The 20,115-nt window shown below is 40.1% G+C and overlaps 2 protein-coding genes across 2 annotated transcripts; one reads left to right on the top strand and one right to left on the bottom strand.

Annotated features, from left to right (window-relative positions):
• Positions 1 to 800: 800 nt before the first annotated feature.
• On the bottom strand, positions 801 to 6,645 carry LOC308302517 (protein eva-1 homolog C; the record flags this gene model as incomplete). Its single annotated transcript, XM_080746773.1, has 8 exons — positions 801 to 1,186; positions 1,994 to 2,074; positions 2,157 to 2,228; positions 3,110 to 3,253; positions 3,388 to 3,540; positions 3,858 to 3,981; positions 4,654 to 4,859; positions 6,549 to 6,645. The coding sequence occupies 8 exons, from the start codon at positions 6,643 to 6,645 to the stop codon at positions 801 to 803; spliced, it is 1,263 nt and encodes a 420-aa protein (XP_080602899.1).
• A 3,623-nt stretch (positions 6,646 to 10,268) lies between these two features.
• On the top strand, positions 10,269 to 15,436 carry clic2 (chloride intracellular channel 2). Its single transcript, XM_080745702.1, has 6 exons — positions 10,269 to 10,471; positions 12,345 to 12,454; positions 13,068 to 13,193; positions 13,564 to 13,664; positions 13,879 to 14,060; positions 14,778 to 15,436. The coding sequence occupies exons 1-6, from the start codon at positions 10,418 to 10,420 to the stop codon at positions 14,934 to 14,936; spliced, it is 732 nt and encodes a 243-aa protein (XP_080601828.1). The 5' UTR covers positions 10,269 to 10,417; the 3' UTR covers positions 14,937 to 15,436.
• Positions 15,437 to 20,115: the final 4,679 nt, after the last annotated feature.

Genomic DNA, 20,115 nt, shown 5'->3' with positions numbered 1-20,115 from the left:
TTTCTGTATCTCTACATTGTAGTTGGAGGCTACTGTCTGAACAACTTGAAGACCACTCTTTTAATTTGCTTCAATTTCAACATCCTCCTCCAGGCTCCACCTAATCATTGAAGTGAGTGACACACATAAAAGTCATTCTGATTCTACTGTAGTTTCATCTTTATTTAACAATGACAAATTACACTGAGTTTTTTTGTACAAATGTGACTATGTGAGCTACTCCTACGACATGACATGATCCATACCTCAAGGGATGCTGAGACCAAAAACTACTGGACCTTCCATTCCTGTATAAATGATGTTATAGTGCCATCTACTGGCAGGAGTTAAGGCTTCCATGTGACTTTTACAACTATTAACTGTTAGGGGTACCTGGTAGTTAATAATGTATTATGCAAACAGAGAAACCATTGAATGTAATGTCAAGAATAGTTTGTCAACATTATTTTGGCCTTTTGTTGGATAGCGTAGTGTAGTGTATAAATACTGAAAAGACTTAGCAGAGAGGGGGATGACACATGCTTGCACAACTAGCCCTAGAATGTCTGTGATCTTACATACATTTCATGTATTCCAAATACAAATTCCAAATGTATTTTGAATACATGAAATTTAAGTAAGATCACAGACATTCTAGGGCTAGCACACAACAGGCACGACTCTGAGTCGGATTTAAAAACAGCCCAACTATACTAAACAAGACAAGACAAGACAAGACAAGACAAGACAGTGTTCAAGCAATTACAGTTTAACAGTAACCTAAATGTTTGGATTTTCCTTCACTAAGGTGTTTTAACCCCTCAGGTACTGAAGGCCTTAATCTTGTGAATAGCGTAAGGGCTTGAGTCTCGATGCGGCCAGATATCTCCATTGGGCAGGTTCCTTGGCTCTTCCCACTCACGCTCCACCATCTCCACGGTGGTCACAGATGGACTGAAGCTGTCCGCCATGCGGTAGGACTGGGTCAAGCGGCAGAAGGAGGAGGTGTCTGAGACGTCGTCGTCGTAGAGATCCTCCATGAGCTCCCGGCGTCCTCTGCGAGACGCGTTGAACTCGTCCTTCAGGTCAGAGGCCAAGCCCTTTACGTCCCTCACTATTGTGGAGCGCAGGCCAAACAGACAGAGCAAGAACACTAGACCGCCACAGATACCAGAGACAAAGTACAGAGCCACTCTCTCTGGGAGACCTGTAAGGGAAATATGTTTATGCAGGTCACAGGTCAAACTAAAAAATTATGCAGGTAATCATTCCGGCCTGATCACAGGCTTGAGACCCAACTCTCATAAGCAGGGGTCATTGCCATGTTGGCTTGTGGTGGACATTTTTCTTTTTCTTTCTTTTTTTTAACACATACAAAAATTTGCGGACAATAATATTACCATAAACACATATAGAGAAAGCCCTGAATGACCATAACAGGTCTGCAGTTCTGAGAGTGTTACAGGTCCATTTGGTTCCATGTGTACAACTAGACCAGGTCAACCTGGTTGTGCCAGACCCCCTGTCTGTCATCATCATTTATGACATCATGCCTTTTGTAGGCATGTCATCATCATGTCATCATCATATATACCCTTTGTATAGAAAACCCGGACAGACAGACCGACATTTGCTTATGTAGGCCTACCCATTTCATGGGTCTGGCAATTATGGTGGTCCTTGAAAATAAAATGTCTGAGAACCACTAGTACTAGTGGACTCATAATGTGCCATAATGTCATAGTAAATCAGTGTCATACATATTGTAAAGAAAACCTGGAGACTGCAGTAATTAGGTAATATGATTAAAATAAGAACATGGTGTGTAAAACAGAAAATCAAAGATTTGCCACGGACAAGGCAAAGTCTTTGCCATGCACACATTTGTGTATGGACATATTGATGACCCCTGCTCATGGGTTGGCTCATAGGACATGTAAGACCCATGTTTTCTGTTGAATAGGGGGAGCCACAAGACATCTGCAGGAGTCAGTGCGTAGTTGCGTACACATACCCATAATTTTTTCAAAGACCTCCAGAGAGTTGGTCAAGAGCACGTTTTGAGGCCTGGAGTTGGGGCCAGTGTACCATCCGCCTGCAGGTGAGAGGGGGCTGGGCTCAGAAGCCGGTGAATGTCTACACGCTACTAAATGGTGGATACTCTGTCTTGTTCTTACCATGCGTGTAGTCAGAGATCAGGAAGGGATCCGTGGACCCACGACCCACATCCTCGAGAAGGTATCGAGGCACTGAAGGAAATAATGTAAGATTTGCACATGATAAGACCTGATGCAACAAACCATGCTGCTTCACAAACAGTGAAAGCTGCAATGCCAAATTTGTACTTGAGTGAGTGATACTGCAGTATTGATTTTAAAAATACTTAAGAATTCTAAAGAACAGTATGTACATATTTTTGATATCAGGGGCATCACAAGGGGGGGGGGGGGGAGTGGGACTGAGTCACTAGGGCCCAAGGTGGAGGGGCCCTAATTATTTTATATACTTTAGCTATTGAAAAATAGTGCCTCGCTGCGAGCTTGTATATCTTATTCTGCTATTTTTTTTAAAGTCATGAAAATGTGTGCAAATCTTTGAATGTATGTATTTTTTAGGCAAACATTTGTAACTCAAATTTTGCTTCTGGGGAGTCCCTGGAACTAAATATTTTGAGATGTGGGTCTGTGGCCAAATACATATCATTTTGGGGGTCCTTGACATGAAAAAGTGTGAGCACCACTGACATAGAAACATAGGTTTTCACAAAAAAGATTTGAAATATTCAAAGACTTTTCACGATTTTTCAAAAATAGCAGATCTACAAGCTCGGTACTCGTTGCCGCGCTGTGAGCTTGTATATCTGCTATTTTTCAATAGTTAAAGCACACAATAATGCGTTCCCAGTCTAAATGGGTTAAACCCTCTCCCCCTATGAAGAACATGCATGGGGGGCCCGCAGTGAATACTTGTACCCAGAGCCCAGAATTTGGTGCGACACCCCTGTTTGATATCAATGCATTGCTGTATAAAAATCCCAGTAAAGTACAAATGCTGAAGTAAATGTACTTTGTTTCTGTCCACCACTGCTCACAAACAGTAACACCCCCCCTGTGCCGTGTGTGTCAATTACCACAAGTGAAGGACACTCGCAGGTGTTTCCTGGTGCCAGGGAAGCAGGGGTCCCCGAAGGTTAGAGTGTCTGCCAACACTGAACAGTTAGTTCTGCCATGGCACTTTCGTGAGACCTTCCTCATGGCTGATGGGGACAGACACTCTGAAGAAGATAAATGATTTGAAGTTGTTAATCTCATACAAAGCACTGATATCCAACATTAGAACAGGTATTAAATTAAATTGGTACTTTGACCACTAGATGGCACTTAAGCGCCATGTATTAGAGTTTCAGACCCATGTCAACATGTGGGGCAGTTTCCTGAGGGCAGTTGGGACTTCCATGTAGTAGGTGTCCAAAGGTGGCAGAGTAGATAGCCAAGACAGTGTCATTCTTGCATGCCAGCCTCAGGCGCTCATTTTCACACACCAAACGTGTACGATGGTGCTCTGAAAATTAAATAATAAAAATAATCTAAAATATCACATGGGCATATAAAATAATTGAAGTCATTATAGAGGGTTTGCGCATGCATAAAGTGAATGGCAAATCGAGTGGCAAAGTGAATTTAACATCGTTTAACCTCGTTTAATGCAATCAGATAGGACTTTTCTGTTTGGATGTATGGGCTGTCAAGGCCAGAAAGTAGTTTTTGCCACCCAGTAGGCGTTCCCGCTTAACTTCCAGGTATGATGATGATGTCATGCGCATACCCTCTATTATAAACAGCTTCCTGGTTATATGATTTTAACCATAATGAATATACCTGGACGGCACTTGTAGGAAACCAGGAGATATTTGCTGGTGAGTGGGCAGGGGTCTTGTCCAAACACTGGACTAATGACAGGGATATAACAGGAGCGCCGATCCTGACATTCTGAAACTACTTTCTGCAAGGACAAGAAAACATAACCACTAGCTGTCACGCAGTTTTGATTTATCTCGTCCACTACTCGCCCTTGAAAGCATTTTGTTACTGTAAGAGTTCAACATTTAATCAAACTAATCGTTTCAATCGATTATCATTTTTCTTTTATAGATTTTCGACAATGATTAAAAAATCAAACCTCGGTTCGAAGTGAAGCAGTGAATTTTTATTCTATGTCTTCTAGAGCTATGTGTTCTAGATCTATACATTCTGTGTTCTAGATCTATACTTTCTATGTGCTTTAGTTCTATATTTTTATGAATTCTGAATGAATGAATGATTTTGTCAGGAGGGCCAAATTGTCATGTGAAGCTTGACCAATCCTCAATTCTGCATGCACGGGACATGTACGGGACAGACATTGCCACTCCTTGAGAATCTATGGGAATCCTCAAAAAAACATGTACGGGACATGTACGGTACGGGACAGACATTGCCACTCCTTGAGAATCTATGGGAATCCTCAAAAAAACATGTACGGGACAGACAAAGCCACTCATTGGAAGCGGCTTTCAACGCTTCAAAAATATCAACATTTTAAATAATCAATAGATGCAGCCGTAATTGTGAGGTAGATAGATGAAGCGCTTCGTTTTCATAACATGCAGACATCAGATCATCAGATGATGGTTACCTCCATAGCAATGGAAGACGTACACTCAGTGTCGTCCTCCCCAGGTGTGGTTGTGTTAGCGGAGGGGCATAAATGTTGACTTGGCACACGTCGTCCATAGAATGCTGATAGGACGGCTATAGATGTCCTTGAGGGACACTTGATGAGGAGTGTGGCCCCATCACAGGCATGGGTGGTGTGGTTCTTCAGAATTCTGTGGAGGTATACTGGAAGATAACACAAGTTGGTGCAAATGTAATACCGATCATAGGTGTGATTGTGTTTTTGGTGGTGTAATGGTAGGATTTCAGTGTGTTTTACATTTTATGAATCAAAGACTGAAAGAGGAGGGAAATCACTAACAGATTCAGCATTGTAATATAATGTCCTCTCTGATGCAAAGGCAGCGTGCATGTAATCCAAATGATAAGAGCATAATATGGCACTGATAAAACCAACACATTCTTATCTAATCTGAATGGGAGTGGTTTAATGTGTCATTTAACTCAAGATCAGAATATACTGTAGGCCCTATTCATCATATCAGTTGTGTTTGAATCATATCTATAGAAGCAGAAGTGCACCGTGACATAATCCATAACTAAAAGCGTGATCTTATGTTTTAATGTATTACAATTAAACCTACTTACTGACATGTTAACTAAACCGGGAATAATTGACTGACTCTGTTCTTAATAAGGCACACTTTTGAGCATTTATTAGAAGCTTATTTTCCCCCTCCCTGCTCTGGTTGACAAGTGGGTGGTGTCCCAAGCACTGGGCGCAGTTCTCCAAGACAATTTTGTCCTCATGGATTACAAACGCATTGGGCCAAGTAAATATAGACAGTGAACGGTCATCTAAGCCTCCCCTCCCATTGCACTTCCTGTCGTTCCTGTCCCCTACGTGTGTTTGTGTGTACACGTCTTCCTGGCTCAGTGGCAGCTTCAGGGTGCACCAGGGTACCAGGCACTCACTCACAATGAACTATTATTAGAACTCTAAGACATACACAGATGCAGATCTTTATCAGGGTCGAATAGACATCTGGGCTGCATTGTTGACAATAGAGGTATCATTGATAATGGCTAACGCATTGTCATACTCGCAGAGACGGCATGGTTCTCTGTCCTGTGGGAACAAATCAGCATTATCATAAAAATGTCAGCAAACTGTGTCCACAATACATCCACCAAAAGCTTTCTAGTAGGCTATATGTTGGTACTATTGATTGATTGATTGATTGATTGAAGAATTTATTAGAAGTTTGCAATAGAAAAAAGTACAGTTTCATGACAGTACAAATCACTGGTACAAGGTCAACTAAAATGACATCCTAGAAAGCCGAGGCTTATTTCCACAGGAACCACACTTTAAGTATCTCATATAACATTGAAAGACAGACGGATAGAACATAGTACTTTATCTAGGATAATATCAATTTCAAAAGCATAACATCAAATACAAAGGCAGAAAAAAGAAAAAGGGGGGGGGGGGGGGGGGGGGGGAGCATGGGGGCTTAGTCTATTTACAAGTCACGGGTAGCGGGTTAGGGTTAGGGTTATGCACTTCGGTACAATGCAAACCTATGCATTCATCTCAGGTGTATTTTGTTAATTGCTTTGAAAGTACCCCTGGGAAGACTTGGCTTCAATATGTCGAGATAGCTCATTCTGATCCTGCTCTGGGTGATTTACGTTTACATGAGCAACAGTCTCCTAACCTCTGGTTCTGGTGGCTCAGCATGAGCCATCGCAGCTGTTTGTAGCACCGGATATGCAGAAGATAAATGAGGGGATGCTTGATGTCTTTCAGGAGCTTCCTTTGCACCATTTGCACTGCCAAGTTGAACATATCAACCTCCTGACTTTGCCTCATATACTTCTAAGAAATTCTGAAAGTCAAAATTCACTCACCAGAGAAGTCGGGAGCAGACAGTGTAGTGTGTATGTTTAGAGCCAAGAGAAGAGACAGAAAACAGCAGCACCTGTTGAAACTCCATGGAACCATCATCGCACATACCTTGCATAACGCCAGAGAGTTTAATCGCAATGACTTGCGTTAATGACCCACTGTGTGCGAGTGTCTTGTGGGGTCAATGATGCCATTGTGTTCGCCAAAGAACAGCCCCCCAGTGACCACAAAAGCAGCTGACTGCCTTGAGCAGAGCTCACACAGACATTTGTTTACCTTTATGTTGTATTAGCATGTAAGAATAAAAAGAAAAATACATATTAAATTGTAGTTGATCAACTCCTGTGAACAGCTGAGAGGAGTTTACTAAATATGTTCTCATTTTCCTCTGGGGTGAAATCTTGGCCCTCTCTGTATGTATTGGCAAAATCAAGACACTGTCATTATTCTTATGGGCCTAAATGTCAAAACCAAAGGCCCTGTTCGTGAAGATAAGGTACCTTTTTTCAGGGAGTGACTTCCAGTTGCTGTGTGTCCCGCGGAGATATGACCATTTATCTCCATGAGATAGGGCTTTCCTTTTCCTCTGTGGAAGGGAAAGAGGGAAGACATAGGTCAGTGGCAAGTCACACTTTTCCATTGCTGATGTTTGTCTTTTCCGGGAACACTGAGAGAATTTCACTTTCATGACATCCTAACAATGTTTTCAATGTAACCAAAGAATTCTATGATTTGATCATTCATTTCCCCTTTACATGCGCTGTCTTTCTCAATCCTGGTCGTCATAACAACCAAACACTGGAAGCTAACATGCACTGCTGAGTGAGTGCAGAGCTCCGTGTAGGGTGCGGATGTTATCAATGATGATATGAAAAGGCCATTAAAGATAATTTTATACCTATCTGAATGGCACAGTATAAATAAACAATATAAATACAAATTGCATCAAAGAAATCAAACAACAACTCCAAGATGTCCCCTACTTTAGGTTGATATGGTAAACAGTCCTGATCAGAATGTTCTGTACACATCTGACCCGATAAAAGAAAAGGTATGACACATTTTCATCTTGTGCGTAACAGCATGACACTCCCACAACTTGTCCATTAAAATTCCATTCACTTACTAAAGGCATTGTACATAATGACTAATACTTCCACAAAGCTCCCCGATATGATTGGCTTGGAGAGGGGAGTAGAGTGAAGGGGGAAGAGGGAGGAGGTATTTGATAATTGCACATGTTCAGCTCATAACCTCCCAGTTTTGCAGACATGTGAGATTGAAGAGGAGGATGCTTTAGCAGGACTGTCTGAGCTGGGTTTCCTTCTGGCTCGACTTCTGTTCGTCATTTAATTTCCAAGATTTGTTGCATGTTTCAGTAAATTCTTTTGATTTCATTCTCCATTTCTGTGATGGAAATTCCCATCATCCACTTGGGCTGATAATTCAAAGCAGACTCTTCTGTCCTTCAGCAAGTCTCCACTGTGGTCCTCAGGGTATAAGTGTCTTATCTTGGCCTGTTTGGAAGGTGAGTGTTTCTTGAACCGTGTCCACACTGTGGCATAACAATGACCTTCCCCCCTGCCATTTACTGGAATTACACAGTCTATCAAAGAAAACCACAGCAGAAGGAAACGAAAGTCCCCCTTATTATTGCAATATACACATCTGGCTTTCACAACTGGCTCTCCCCGCAGCTTCCTCATATACTGATGGCTGCACCTCATGGCTGACACTACCCTGGGTATAGGGAACCTGTCTGGCGGAGAACTGAGCTCCAACCTCCAAGGAGCATACTTCTCTAGTTATATTGTACCAGTAAGACGCCTAAGGGTGAAAAGCAACCTCGCCCTAAAGGGCGAGGTCACACCATCTGTCTTGGCCATCTGTCTTGGCCATATATGGATTCTGTTAGTGTGGTTCTCCTAACAGGGCATCATCTGGGATACAATCCCTTGTATGCCCATATATGAAGATCCCTAACAGAATCCCTTTTATGCCCATATATGGAGATCCCTGCTCTTAGTATCTGACATCACTGTGATGTCACCTGTGATGTCACAGTGATGTGTCAGGGGAAACACAGTGTCAGGCGTAACCCGTCCGGACATATACGACAAGCTGTGACGGTTCTGATAGTAGGTCGCAATTACCACATACAGATTTAACCCATTAAGACTTGAGGCCGATTCTACAAATGCCTCTAAATCAGTAGTTCTTCTCACATTTTCAAGATTAAAAAAATTGAAAAATAGCAGCTTTAAATTATTCACTTGAAATGGATTGCCTAATCATTCAATAATCAGTCAGCCATAAAGACAAAACACTATAAATCTTTTGCAATTCAAACAGTTTGAGTAACAACCTTTTATTTTCTTAAAAGTGTTCCTGAGTGAGGGAAGAACCCTCGAACAACTATTTCCTCTTTATACCCAAAGGACCAGCAGTTAGGGGGCTTCCCACCCAATGATGCAACGATCAGTCACAACTTAATATTATGTTGCTATGATTTTTTCTCTTCAATGTCCCACGTTGCCATGGTTACCATAGACTTCCATGTAATTGCGCAATTGTGTAAAAAGTGCACGCCCATGCCTAGATGATGCACCACGTGTGTGCACACTGTTCACAGCTTTCAAACAAAAAAATCCACTTGGAAATCCGTTCAGGCATTCATGATTTATCAGCCATTATGTTTTCTTCAGATGTAAACAAACATGGCTGCCATGTTTGAAAGAATGGGTTGGTATGGGGGTTAAACATGCAATTTCGCGATCATGCCTAATACATTAGCGGTAGTACCTTTTCAAACTCGGGAAACTCGGGGTTGGCACCAGATGTGTTAATAAAACACCCACTGACCCACAAATAATCACATGATTTCAAAGAATAGGGCAGAACAACCTGGTCATTTATAGCTGACCAGATTTTCTAACACAGATACTTTATACCTGGACTTTATTGTTATTACTTTTCAAATACACTTAACTAAACTAAAGGCTAATTCATACATCATCATATAAACATATTATATAGCAATACATATTTTTTTCTTTCTTTTTTAATGAAAATAATAATAATAATTAATTTAGAAGGTCAATATCAGACACCAGAAGCAGCAACGTGTGATTTCAATGAGTCTAACATCCTGACATGGGGTCTGAATAGAAGTTGAATGGGCTTAAGAGGGGGGCGTGTGATCAAATAAATGACAAATATGTAACTATTGATCAGTGTTTAACGAGAAAAACTCCTCTGCGTAGCCAGTCTACGTTTTACACCACTGTCTACCATAACCAGTGAATTCAAAGTGAGTTGAGTGAGCAAATTCACTTTGCTGCTTATTTCTTCTGCCCTGAAATTTGAATTAGGTATCTCTATACGTTGGTTCAGAGTGTTCTTTCAACCACTGTAGATGTTTTATATTAAGTAAATTGCGGATGAGAATAATCTGCACCTTCAATATGTAAAACTCCATATTTAATATTTGAATGGGATGACTCAAAATGGATGATGTGTCGTTTGAGTCACATGGTGATAGCGGCAATATTGTTTAACTAACAATGTGTTGCAGCAGGACCTATTTTAAGCTCTCTTCATACATTTTGGCACAGGGTATATATAAAAGTGCGCACCCCGCCCATTCTCTAGGAGGCCCTCCCTCTCCTCTGGCTTGTGAAGTGTGCTCAGAGCGATAGGCTCAGAGAAGCCAGACAAAACACACTGGCAGTAAGGCCATCTCCTGAGAACCCTGGTTTTCAGTCCACAGCAGTCAGTCACATATAACAATCTATTACATTCTATTCCAGTCCTGTGTGGAAGTTTTGGACAATTGAGGTGACAGGATATTTCGGCTTGTTTTTGGGACACCATGGCACTCCGACAGAACTCTGACAAAGACCCGAGCATTGAGCTTTTCATAAAGGTGAGTACAATTATCCCTCATATTTTTTCTTTTTCCGTCTTTATTGATAGGGAACAGTAAAATGACAGGAAATGGGGAGAGAGAGAGGGGAGTGACACGCAGCAAAGGTCGTCGGGATCGGGAGTCGAACCCGCGTCACAGACCGCTATAGCCGCCCAGGCCAGATGAATCCCTTTTTTTTACAAGATCTGGATAAACAGTGAGGAAGGGTGGTGAAAAATAGCCTGCTATAACAAAGAAAACATAGTGGGAGAAAAAAGTATCCTTCAAATTAATTAATTTGCAATGAAATGCAGTACAACTTAACAAAAGAAATATGACTGAAAGTGAAATATGCAGATGATGTTGCCTATTTGTGTATTGCTCACTCACTCGCTATCAACGAGAGTAGCCCTTGACAAACACTGACAATCAGATTTGTGACTCACTTATCAGGACTTAGTATTGTAAAAGGGCAGAGCTCTGGCATTTCTCTGTGGGCAACCATCAGTCAGGGAATAACATTGCTTTTCATGGGTGGGTATCATCCACTGATACCGAATACAACACACGAGGAGTATGCACAGTAAACTCCTGAGTGTGTGTGTATCCCTAGTGAGGGTCAGAGTGGCTTTTTATCTGTGAACTCTGACACAACAGACACTGGAGGCCACCTTATCTTCACATGTACAGAAGGAGAACGGAACACACACACAGCCCCCATGGCCTCCAGTCTGGAACAGGCACACCCACACACACACACACACACACATCAGACACATGCACAAAAATAGTCATTCATCACAAAAACACATAAACAAATACACAACGTGGAGTGGTTAATTGTTCACATGCAAAATTGTGGATTGTTTATTAGATGACTGTGATAAAAAATTTCACAGAAATAATTCCACAGTGCAGTGTGCCTTGTAAATAGAAAATATCAGATGCTTATTACAACCTGCAAACATATAATATCACTTGAATACAGATTATTCTCTATGTACAATGAACATACATGATTAAACCTGACATCCAATAACCATTAGACTATAGACCTAAACTAATATACAACAAAATTATACCATATATCAGGTCATGTCAATGTTATGGTGGTACAGGAGTTAATATGTGTCATGTGATGCGTTTTGGCAGAGGGAATGTTTCTGTTAGCTAGCTTCCTCTCAAACACAATGCCCTCTTTTCATTTCCTTGGAAAAGTCCTTAAAATATCTTCCCAAACAGGTCCAACTTGCAATGGGCCTGGTGTACAAGATACACTACACCACTATGATACCCAAGTGAAGTACCTGTCAAAATACTTTATAAACGTTAAGGATGTCCATAATTACAACACCAGAGGCAGCGCCACAGATCACTTTCAACCCAGGGTCAAAACCAACAAAGGGTCAAACTCATTCTTCTGCTATACCACCAAAATGTGGAAAGCCTTACCGAAGGCCATAAAGGAGTGTGGATCCCTAGCATCCTTTAAAATTGCCCTGAAAAACCACTTACAGGCAGCAGCCGTTCGCAACTGGTAAAAAAAAAAAAGACCTAGCCCAGCCCTATACCCTCCCCTGCCCCTTCTTTGTATATACTTACTGTTTGTTTAGACTTAGTCTTTTCTAGGATCTCCTTTTAGTAGACCTTGTACCAGTGAACTGTACCGTCATGAAACTGTGCCTTTTCCTATGCAAACTTCTAATAAAGTCTTCAATCAATCAATCAGTCCTTCAATATCTTTTTGTAGGATAGCTTTGTTGGATGAAACAGGCCATATGTAGAAGAAACATTTTCATATGAATATGGGCTAAATGTGTTCTAATGGCAATAGTCACCATGTCATCTGAAGCCTGGCTCTCTTGTGTTGATTTTTGTTTTTATTCTGTAGGCCGGACATGATGGTGAGAATGTGGGGAACTGCCCCTTCTGCCAAAGGCTCTTCATGGTGCTCTGGCTCAAAGGAGTCAAGTTCACGGTGACCACAGTTGACATGAGGAAGTAAGTACACTTCTTCTCTAAGAAAACATCCTGAGCATCTGGCTGAAGGCAGTTTCACAAAGTGCCCTATTATGAAGTGACTGGACTAATAGGGAGTTTTTTATGAAGAACCAACACATTTCTACTTGTTAATGGTAGTATTACTCACTGGGCGTAACAGGGGGAGGAGGGTAAACCCAAAGCATTTGGAAACTTTACAAAGAGCTCTGTGTTGCTATTGAACAAACACCTTTCTTTTATTGTGTGAATTCTCATGGCCATTACCTGCAAGCAAATAAGATCAGAAAACATTGAAAGGATGCCGATAATTCAGTGATTACAAACATATGGAGCCCTTCAAACCAGCAGCCACTCCCACCTTAGTGTGTTTTATTAACAGAATCAACAGGCAATGTTAAATTCATTAATCCAAAATGCCACATTTCATTTTGACAACTTACTGTAGATAGCAATTGCATTCTTCACTAAATCCATAAGGACATTGCTGATGTTGACAATCTTGACATTGATATGCTAGATGGAACTGAATGGTTACGTATTCATACATGCCAATGCTTTATACGGTACCTCCCTTTCACCACCTTCCATTCACTGGACTGTCTGTGTTCTCCAGGAAACCAGCAGAACTTAAGGATCTGGCACCTGGAGCCAACCCTCCTTTCCTCCTCTACAATGGCACCCTCAAAACAGACTTCATTAAGATCGAGGAGTTTCTAGAGCAAACACTTGCACCTCCCAGGTATTGATGGCTTTATCCGTTGTCCTGAAACTCATGTGAATTGTTTCCTTGTTTTCATTCAGTTCAGGTGACTTTTTTATTGTCATTCACAAACTTTACACCAGAGATGTAATTCATTAGAGAACAAAATGATGTTGTATAGTTCTGTATTAAAAAAAAACTTCCTTTAAGAAATACAAAATAAGATAAAAACTCTGAATGTCTATTTTTGTCTCTGAATGTCTCTGAATCTATTTTTACTTTTTTTTTTATTGTTATTGTTTTGTTATAGTTCTTTGTTCAACAGTATTGGCCTCCAGGTAAAAGCTGATTTTTGAATCAGGACCAGCTTTTTCCTGTTTACTCCCATCACCTCCCATCTCATCCACAGGTATCCTCATCTAAGCCCGCTTAACAAAGAATCCTTTGATGTGGGTGCTGACATTTTTGCCAAGTTCTCTGCTTTCATCAAGAACAGTCCAAATAACAGTGGTAAGTTCAGTTTGGCACAATCCACCGACATTATTGCACTTAATGCATTAACCTCTGATCATCTCAATTGGATGCAAGATAATGGAACGTTTTTTGAACATTTTAAAACAAAATTCCCAAAATATAGACCTACCATCCCTGCTATGAATGTCAACATTGAATTAAAAAATGAAAGCCTATCAACTCATATGCCAATGTGTTGCTGACTTACCAGTCCATGAGAAAAACCTGCTTCGGGAGTTTAAGCGTCTGGATGTCTACTTGAACGCACCCCTGCCCGAGGAGATCGACCACAACTCCAGAGAAAATATCACCGTCTCCAAGAGGAAGTTTCTTGATGGCAACCGCCTAACCTTAGCTGACTGCAACCTCCTACCCAAACTACATGTCATCAAGGTGAGCCGGTATGCTCCTTGGAGATGCCTTTTACTCGGGTATAGGCCTAGTTGTGAGTAAGCTGCTGCTGTGAATTATTGAGGACATATACCAGATGTAGTGCAACATATAGTTAAAGCCAAGGGAATTTCCACTAAAAAAAATATATACTTTTGTTTTTATTTTATCGTCTAATCAGGCTTTTGTGAACAACCTGGACAGATTTTTTCACGTGTTAGGAGGGTAGTATGAGTCACCAGAAAGAATAATGGGTGTTTTTGATGACTTTATCATGGTTAAATTGGAGTTTGAAGTTACAATGGGTGTGTATGGGAGGGGCCCGGACATACTGATAAAATGAATATCAAATATCTAAATACTGAATGAAGCAAATAGAAATCTGTCCAGGTTGTTCACAAAAGCTTGATTAGACAATAAAATGACCAAACATGTTTTTTTTTTAAAGAGGAATGTCCCTTTAAACAAGGACATAAGACACTGTTCTGTAATAGCTGGAAAATGCTAAACAAAAAATACATATTTTCAACTATCCTCAATGGATTGGATGTGCATAAATAAGGCAGCAAGCCATTCAGGCATGTCATTGTTTTTATCAGTTAATTACTGTCAGGGTTAGTGTGTCACAGTGTCAGATGAAACTGTACCCAAACACCCTATTTCTTGTGATCTAATGCACTCTGAAATAATATCACAATTTATTTCCCCCCTACTTTCTAGATTGCTGCCAAGAAGTATTGTGACTTTGACATTCCAGTCCAGTTCACAGGTGTGTGGCGGTACCTACAGAATGCCTACGAGAGAGAGGAGTTCAACCAGACATGTCCAGCCAACATAGAGATTGAGAAGGCTTACCTCAGTGTGACCAACAAGAGATAATAAACCAATGTCATTTCATGTGTTCCCCAAGTGTCTGGCACATTGCAATCTGAGCAAAGTGCTGAAATCTACAAGACAAAATACCAAGGAGAACACCTTAAAAATCAGTTGTCTTTACACCCAAACTCAACCTTTAATAGCGGGAAGGATGAAATAGAATAGAGCAGGATGAATGCAAGTATAGACTATTTATTAAAATGGCTTCCTTTGAAAAAAGAAAATTTATGTTTTTATGCCATGTGTGCAATTATAATCTTTTTGTCTATAGTGTAAATATATATATTTTTACATCAAAACACCCTTATTAAAATAGTATATGATTATGCCATTGTGATTCAAACCACCAGCTGCAGCAACCTTCAGAACAGTTCATGGTCTTTTTTTAATGTAAAACTGACAATAAAACTCTGTATTGTACCCTGTATGACTAATACAGTACTACATCAACTGTATAGTTTTATTCACAATATTGCATAATAAAATGTCTCTTGTAAGCATGATCTCTTTCTCTCTCACTCTCTTTCTCCATAATTGCCTTAAAATAATGTATTGTCATAAGTCAGTGTAAATCAATAACTCAGTATCATCGGATCATAATGTGTGATATTGATATCCATCTTTATTTCAATGCACAGAAAAATATATTTTCTATTCATAATAATAATAATAATTCTGGGTAATATGTATAAAACAAGGTTTAATCTACACAGTATAAGATGGATATTCAAATTTGAAACACAACGATGATCGTGGAGAGTGAAGATGTTTGCAACCAGTTAACGCAACCAGAAATGCCTCTAATCGTCCTTCGTAGTTCTTAGTTTGTCACACAGTATTTCCAGAAACAGGCTGCCAAGGAGATAAAAGAAAAGGCATCAGTCAGAAAGAAAGAAAATATATAGAAAATATATTGTGCCAAGAATGCTGAATGCTTTACATCAATATATTCTATGTGCATTTCTTCCAACGGATGTTAGATTAGATTAAACTGCATTGTCCTATGGGGTGATTTGTTTTCACAGCCTGTATACGGCATAGAAACACACACAGAGTGTGTTTGTAATATTTACAGAAACACACACACCTACACACACACACACACACACACACACACACACACACACACACACACACACACACACACACACACACACACACACACACACACACACACACACACACACACACAGCAGCAGCAGCAGCATATAGATAAGACAATACATAGAATTTCGATAAATGTATATTCTATACAATACATCCAAGCACTGATTCAACCGTAAGCAACCTGTATTAAATGTGCGGATAGTGGTATTCTTTTGGTTAAAACGTATTTTCTATCCATTACACACCCTGTGAAGCCTTGAATTTGTTTTTGTCGCATTCACATTCCTAAGCCAATAATTTGATGACCAGTGGTGGTCTGATTTAGTAAACAGAAAATATATTTTCAGGTTGGTTACCAATTTTGTCTAATTTCTTTTTTCATAATTTTTCATTTCACTTTCACCTGTATCCTGTATGAGTTGTTTGAAATTGGTATCCCAACCTGAAAATGTAGTTCCTCTGCACTAAAGAGCTGGAGAGATGAGATGGCCCCTGTTACTTAACAGATACTCTACATAGCAATAATAACTAATAAGGGTAATAATAATAATAATAATACTAATAATAAATGCTGGGATATCATCTTGCAGGGCTTGGACATTGTTGACTTGATGTTGATATAGGATGCTGCTTTTGTTTGAACTTACTTTTATGTCTAAATTGAAGGTGTGGCACATGGCTGGCTGCAGCCAAAATAGCTTACCTCTCTTGTTGGTTTTGGGCAAGGTCTGCTCTGATCTAAGGAAACCCTGAGAGCGGAGCCTGTCAGCTGCTGCCAACTTTAAGACCACTTCTTTCAGGTCATCAATCTGAAATACGCACACAAGGTAAACATTTGTCTAATTGATGCTTTTCAGATACTATTAAAAACATGTTTTACAGTCAATGATTAGCAGACTTACCCTGTCGGGATATCTATCCTGTGGCACTGAATCTTTAGTCCCTTAAAAACAATTAGGTGAAGTTGAATATCACAAGTGACCATTCAAATGGCAATAACCTTAGTGTGTACCATACCCGGCCTGCCCTGCTCTTCACCTTTGTTCCAAGTATCCCTTTCAGGCTGTATCAACAGAGGATATAGGTTATTCCACTCTCTCCGGTCCCCCTGTGCTGTGTTCTCTGACGTCTCTCCATCCTCCACCTCTGCCACTAATTTCTGCATGAAGTCTGCTGAGAGAAAACATCAGCCTCATCAGACCTGTGACTGCTGTAATACTATTGCTGTCAGCTACCAACATAGTGCACCAAGGGTCTCCGGAGGCCCTTATCTTACAGGAAAAACTGCCACAAATAATAATTAAAGGAATATTGTACTCAATAAACTAGAACTGCTGCTGAACCACAGTTTATACCAATATCTCTATACCTCCTGACATAAGGAAATGTAGCTTTCTAAGGAACAGGCCATAAGATTTGACCTAAACCAGTACTGACAATAAAATTAAAATTTGAAATTAATATAATAAAAAAATGCAAAATGATTTCCTCCTACCTGTCTGGGGTAAGTTGGAGTCTGGGTATAGCGGTATAGCACGTGGCCTTGCAGAGCAAATCATTGCTAAAAGGTAGAACAGTGCTATAGAGAACATGGTGACAATATTTTAGGAGGACCAGATCTGGACTGCCTCAGCCACAGCAAGGAACCTCTCTTTTATATGGTCCTTACCCATCCATCACAGTGTGATCAATACATTATCATCACTGCCAGTCTTGTCCATAATGGTTTTGACGTGATGGCCCAGTCGTCATGGACGCATTTCTGGAGACCCTGTCAATTCAGACAGAGCATATCTCTGCTTGTACAGAGGGCCCTAACAAATGTTTACTCTCCAAGAGCAATCAGTGGGCTGTCGAACAAGGTAAGATGCTTTATATGTCTAACACTATTTTTTGTGTGATTGGCTGTTCATCCACACCCGGTGGAGGAACATGTCATCATTGATGATATCCTGTTCTGGGGTACAAAGAGTTTGAGGACATATGGCACTGCTACATTGGGTTCTACGTCATTTGGTGTTTAACAACAAGCATTAAACAAACAATTAGTAAAGGGACTGTCTCATGAGGAGAATCTATTGGCATTTCTCTGACATTCAAAATCACGTGGTTAGTCAGAAGTGAAGTGTTACATCAGGTCAATTAGTGACATTGAACAGCAATTGTATTGCTCTTTTGCTGCTCAATTGTTTATCATATGGAATACGATCACATTGTAGACTGATAGCTACTTCTTTTCTATTTATTCAATTTAAAGGATATTTCAATAAGAATATATAACTTGATCAATAGTTTACCTCAAGGGACAACAAGGGAACATAACTCTAGTGCGGAATACAAAAATATCAAAACACAATAGATGAGAAAAAAAGTTATGTTTTTTTCTGGTCCTCGGAAGGGCTTTTCACTTCAGGACTCTTTGTCAAACTGAAGGTAGCTAATATCCTGGAGGTGAGTGTAAGATCTCTTACACCATGTCAGGTGATTTATCATCCTGAAATCTCTGTAGCAAACAACATCTGATGCAGCTGGCCGTCATCACCTGACCAAAGTTAGAAATGTTACCAGCAAGACAACGAGAAAAGGTCATCTGGGGTTAAAGAAAACTTAAGTTAAACAAATGTTCAAAATGAAAAGAGAAGATCTACTATATGACAAAACAAAAAAGCAAGACTAAATAGAATTGGCACAGTGTCCAATGAGATTTATTGAAACATTTTTATATTCAAATAATACAACCTAAGCTCTTAAATAAGATATAAAAAATGTGTTACCAAAAAACATGAAAACCTAAACAAACATGCATATTTATTTATTTATTTATAAAATGTAGGCCAATGGCCTACATCAAACTTATAATTTTCCAAATGTCTGTCTGTCTGTCTGTCTGTCTGTCTGTCTGTCTGTCTGTCTGTCTGTCTGAGTGTCTGTCTGAGTGTCTGTCACAGCATTTCTCCTCAGTGGCTGGAGCAATTGATCTGAAATTGCTTCACCATTAGCATATGAACACCCCTGACATAACTGTGAAGCCCGTTTGTCACTTTCACAAATCGTATGCTGTATATTAGCATTTTTATGGTGTATCTACTATCTATTCTGCATCTAGCATGAGGCTTATCTATTCTGCATCTAGCATGAGGCAACATGTTCAACCAGCTGTGTGTGTGTGTGTGTGTGTGTGTGTGTGTGTGTGTGTGTGTGTGTGTGTGTGTGTGTGTGTGTGTGTGTGTGTGCGCGCAGGCGGGAGGGGGGGGGGGGGGGGGGTGTCTGGCCCTGCTACAGATTTTGTCCAAAAATCATGCAGATTGGTACACAGTATCTCTAGCCATTAAACGAAACGGATCTGATTTTCTAATGCTATATGAAAGCATTATGAAAAGAATAATATCACTTAATCCAAATTCCACAATCCCATCCCAACAGAGTAGCCAGGTACAGAGTAAAGCAAAACAGACATAGAGTACATACAAAACATGTATAATCAGTATCAACTGGTATTCAGCAGCCATGACTTGATGCCTGCAGGCAAACCATTCCACATAGTAGCTGCTGCAGAGTATAAAATTTAATTTGTCCTAAACAACTTTTAAACCTACATGGCACAAAGTATGTGTAACTATCTTGTGGGGTAGTTGGGAACATCATTAACCCTGAATGATAAATAGCATACTGATAGCTTTATTTTTCTCTAGCAAATACCTGTCCATATCCATCTGTCAGTATATGAATTAATTGAATTACATCAATAAAAACAAAAGAGGAAACTTCTTAATAATCTGGTTTATAGGAAGTTCAACCAGGGGAAATCGTGCTCTTTCGAACGACCATCATTTCGACCGGAGGGTTAGCGACTCACTCCACGGAGGTTAGGGTTAGGGTGAGGGTTAGAGTCGGGTGTCGAAAAGATGTAGTAACAGCGACACGCTCCCGTTCAACCAAACTGTCAAACAAGAGGCAGCCTGGCTACCAAATATGAACAAGCACTTAAATGAAAAATGGAACAAAAAAACAAAAAAAACATAATTTCAGAGAAATGTTTTTCACAATAATCCTGTGAATTTACAATTTAGGCATT

The sequence above is a fragment of the Nannobrachium achirus genome, assembly GCF_963921795.1.
Source record: "Nannobrachium achirus genome assembly, chromosome: 17".
NCBI lineage: Eukaryota > Metazoa > Chordata > Actinopteri > Myctophiformes > Myctophidae > Nannobrachium > Nannobrachium achirus.
This window is presented reverse-complemented; position numbering and strand designations above follow the sequence as displayed.

Excerpts from the sequence above, each read along its gene's own strand:
- clic2 (XM_080745702.1), top strand. The coding sequence starts at position 10,418 with ATGGCACTCCGACAGAACTCTGACAAAGACCCGAGCATTGAGCTTTTC. Across the intron at positions 10,472-12,344 it reads GCATTGAGCTTTTCATAAAG|GCCGGACATGATGGTGAGAA; the intron begins GTGAGTACAATT and ends TTTATTCTGTAG. Across the intron at positions 12,455-13,067 it reads ACCACAGTTGACATGAGGAA|GAAACCAGCAGAACTTAAGG; the intron begins GTAAGTACACTT and ends TGTGTTCTCCAG.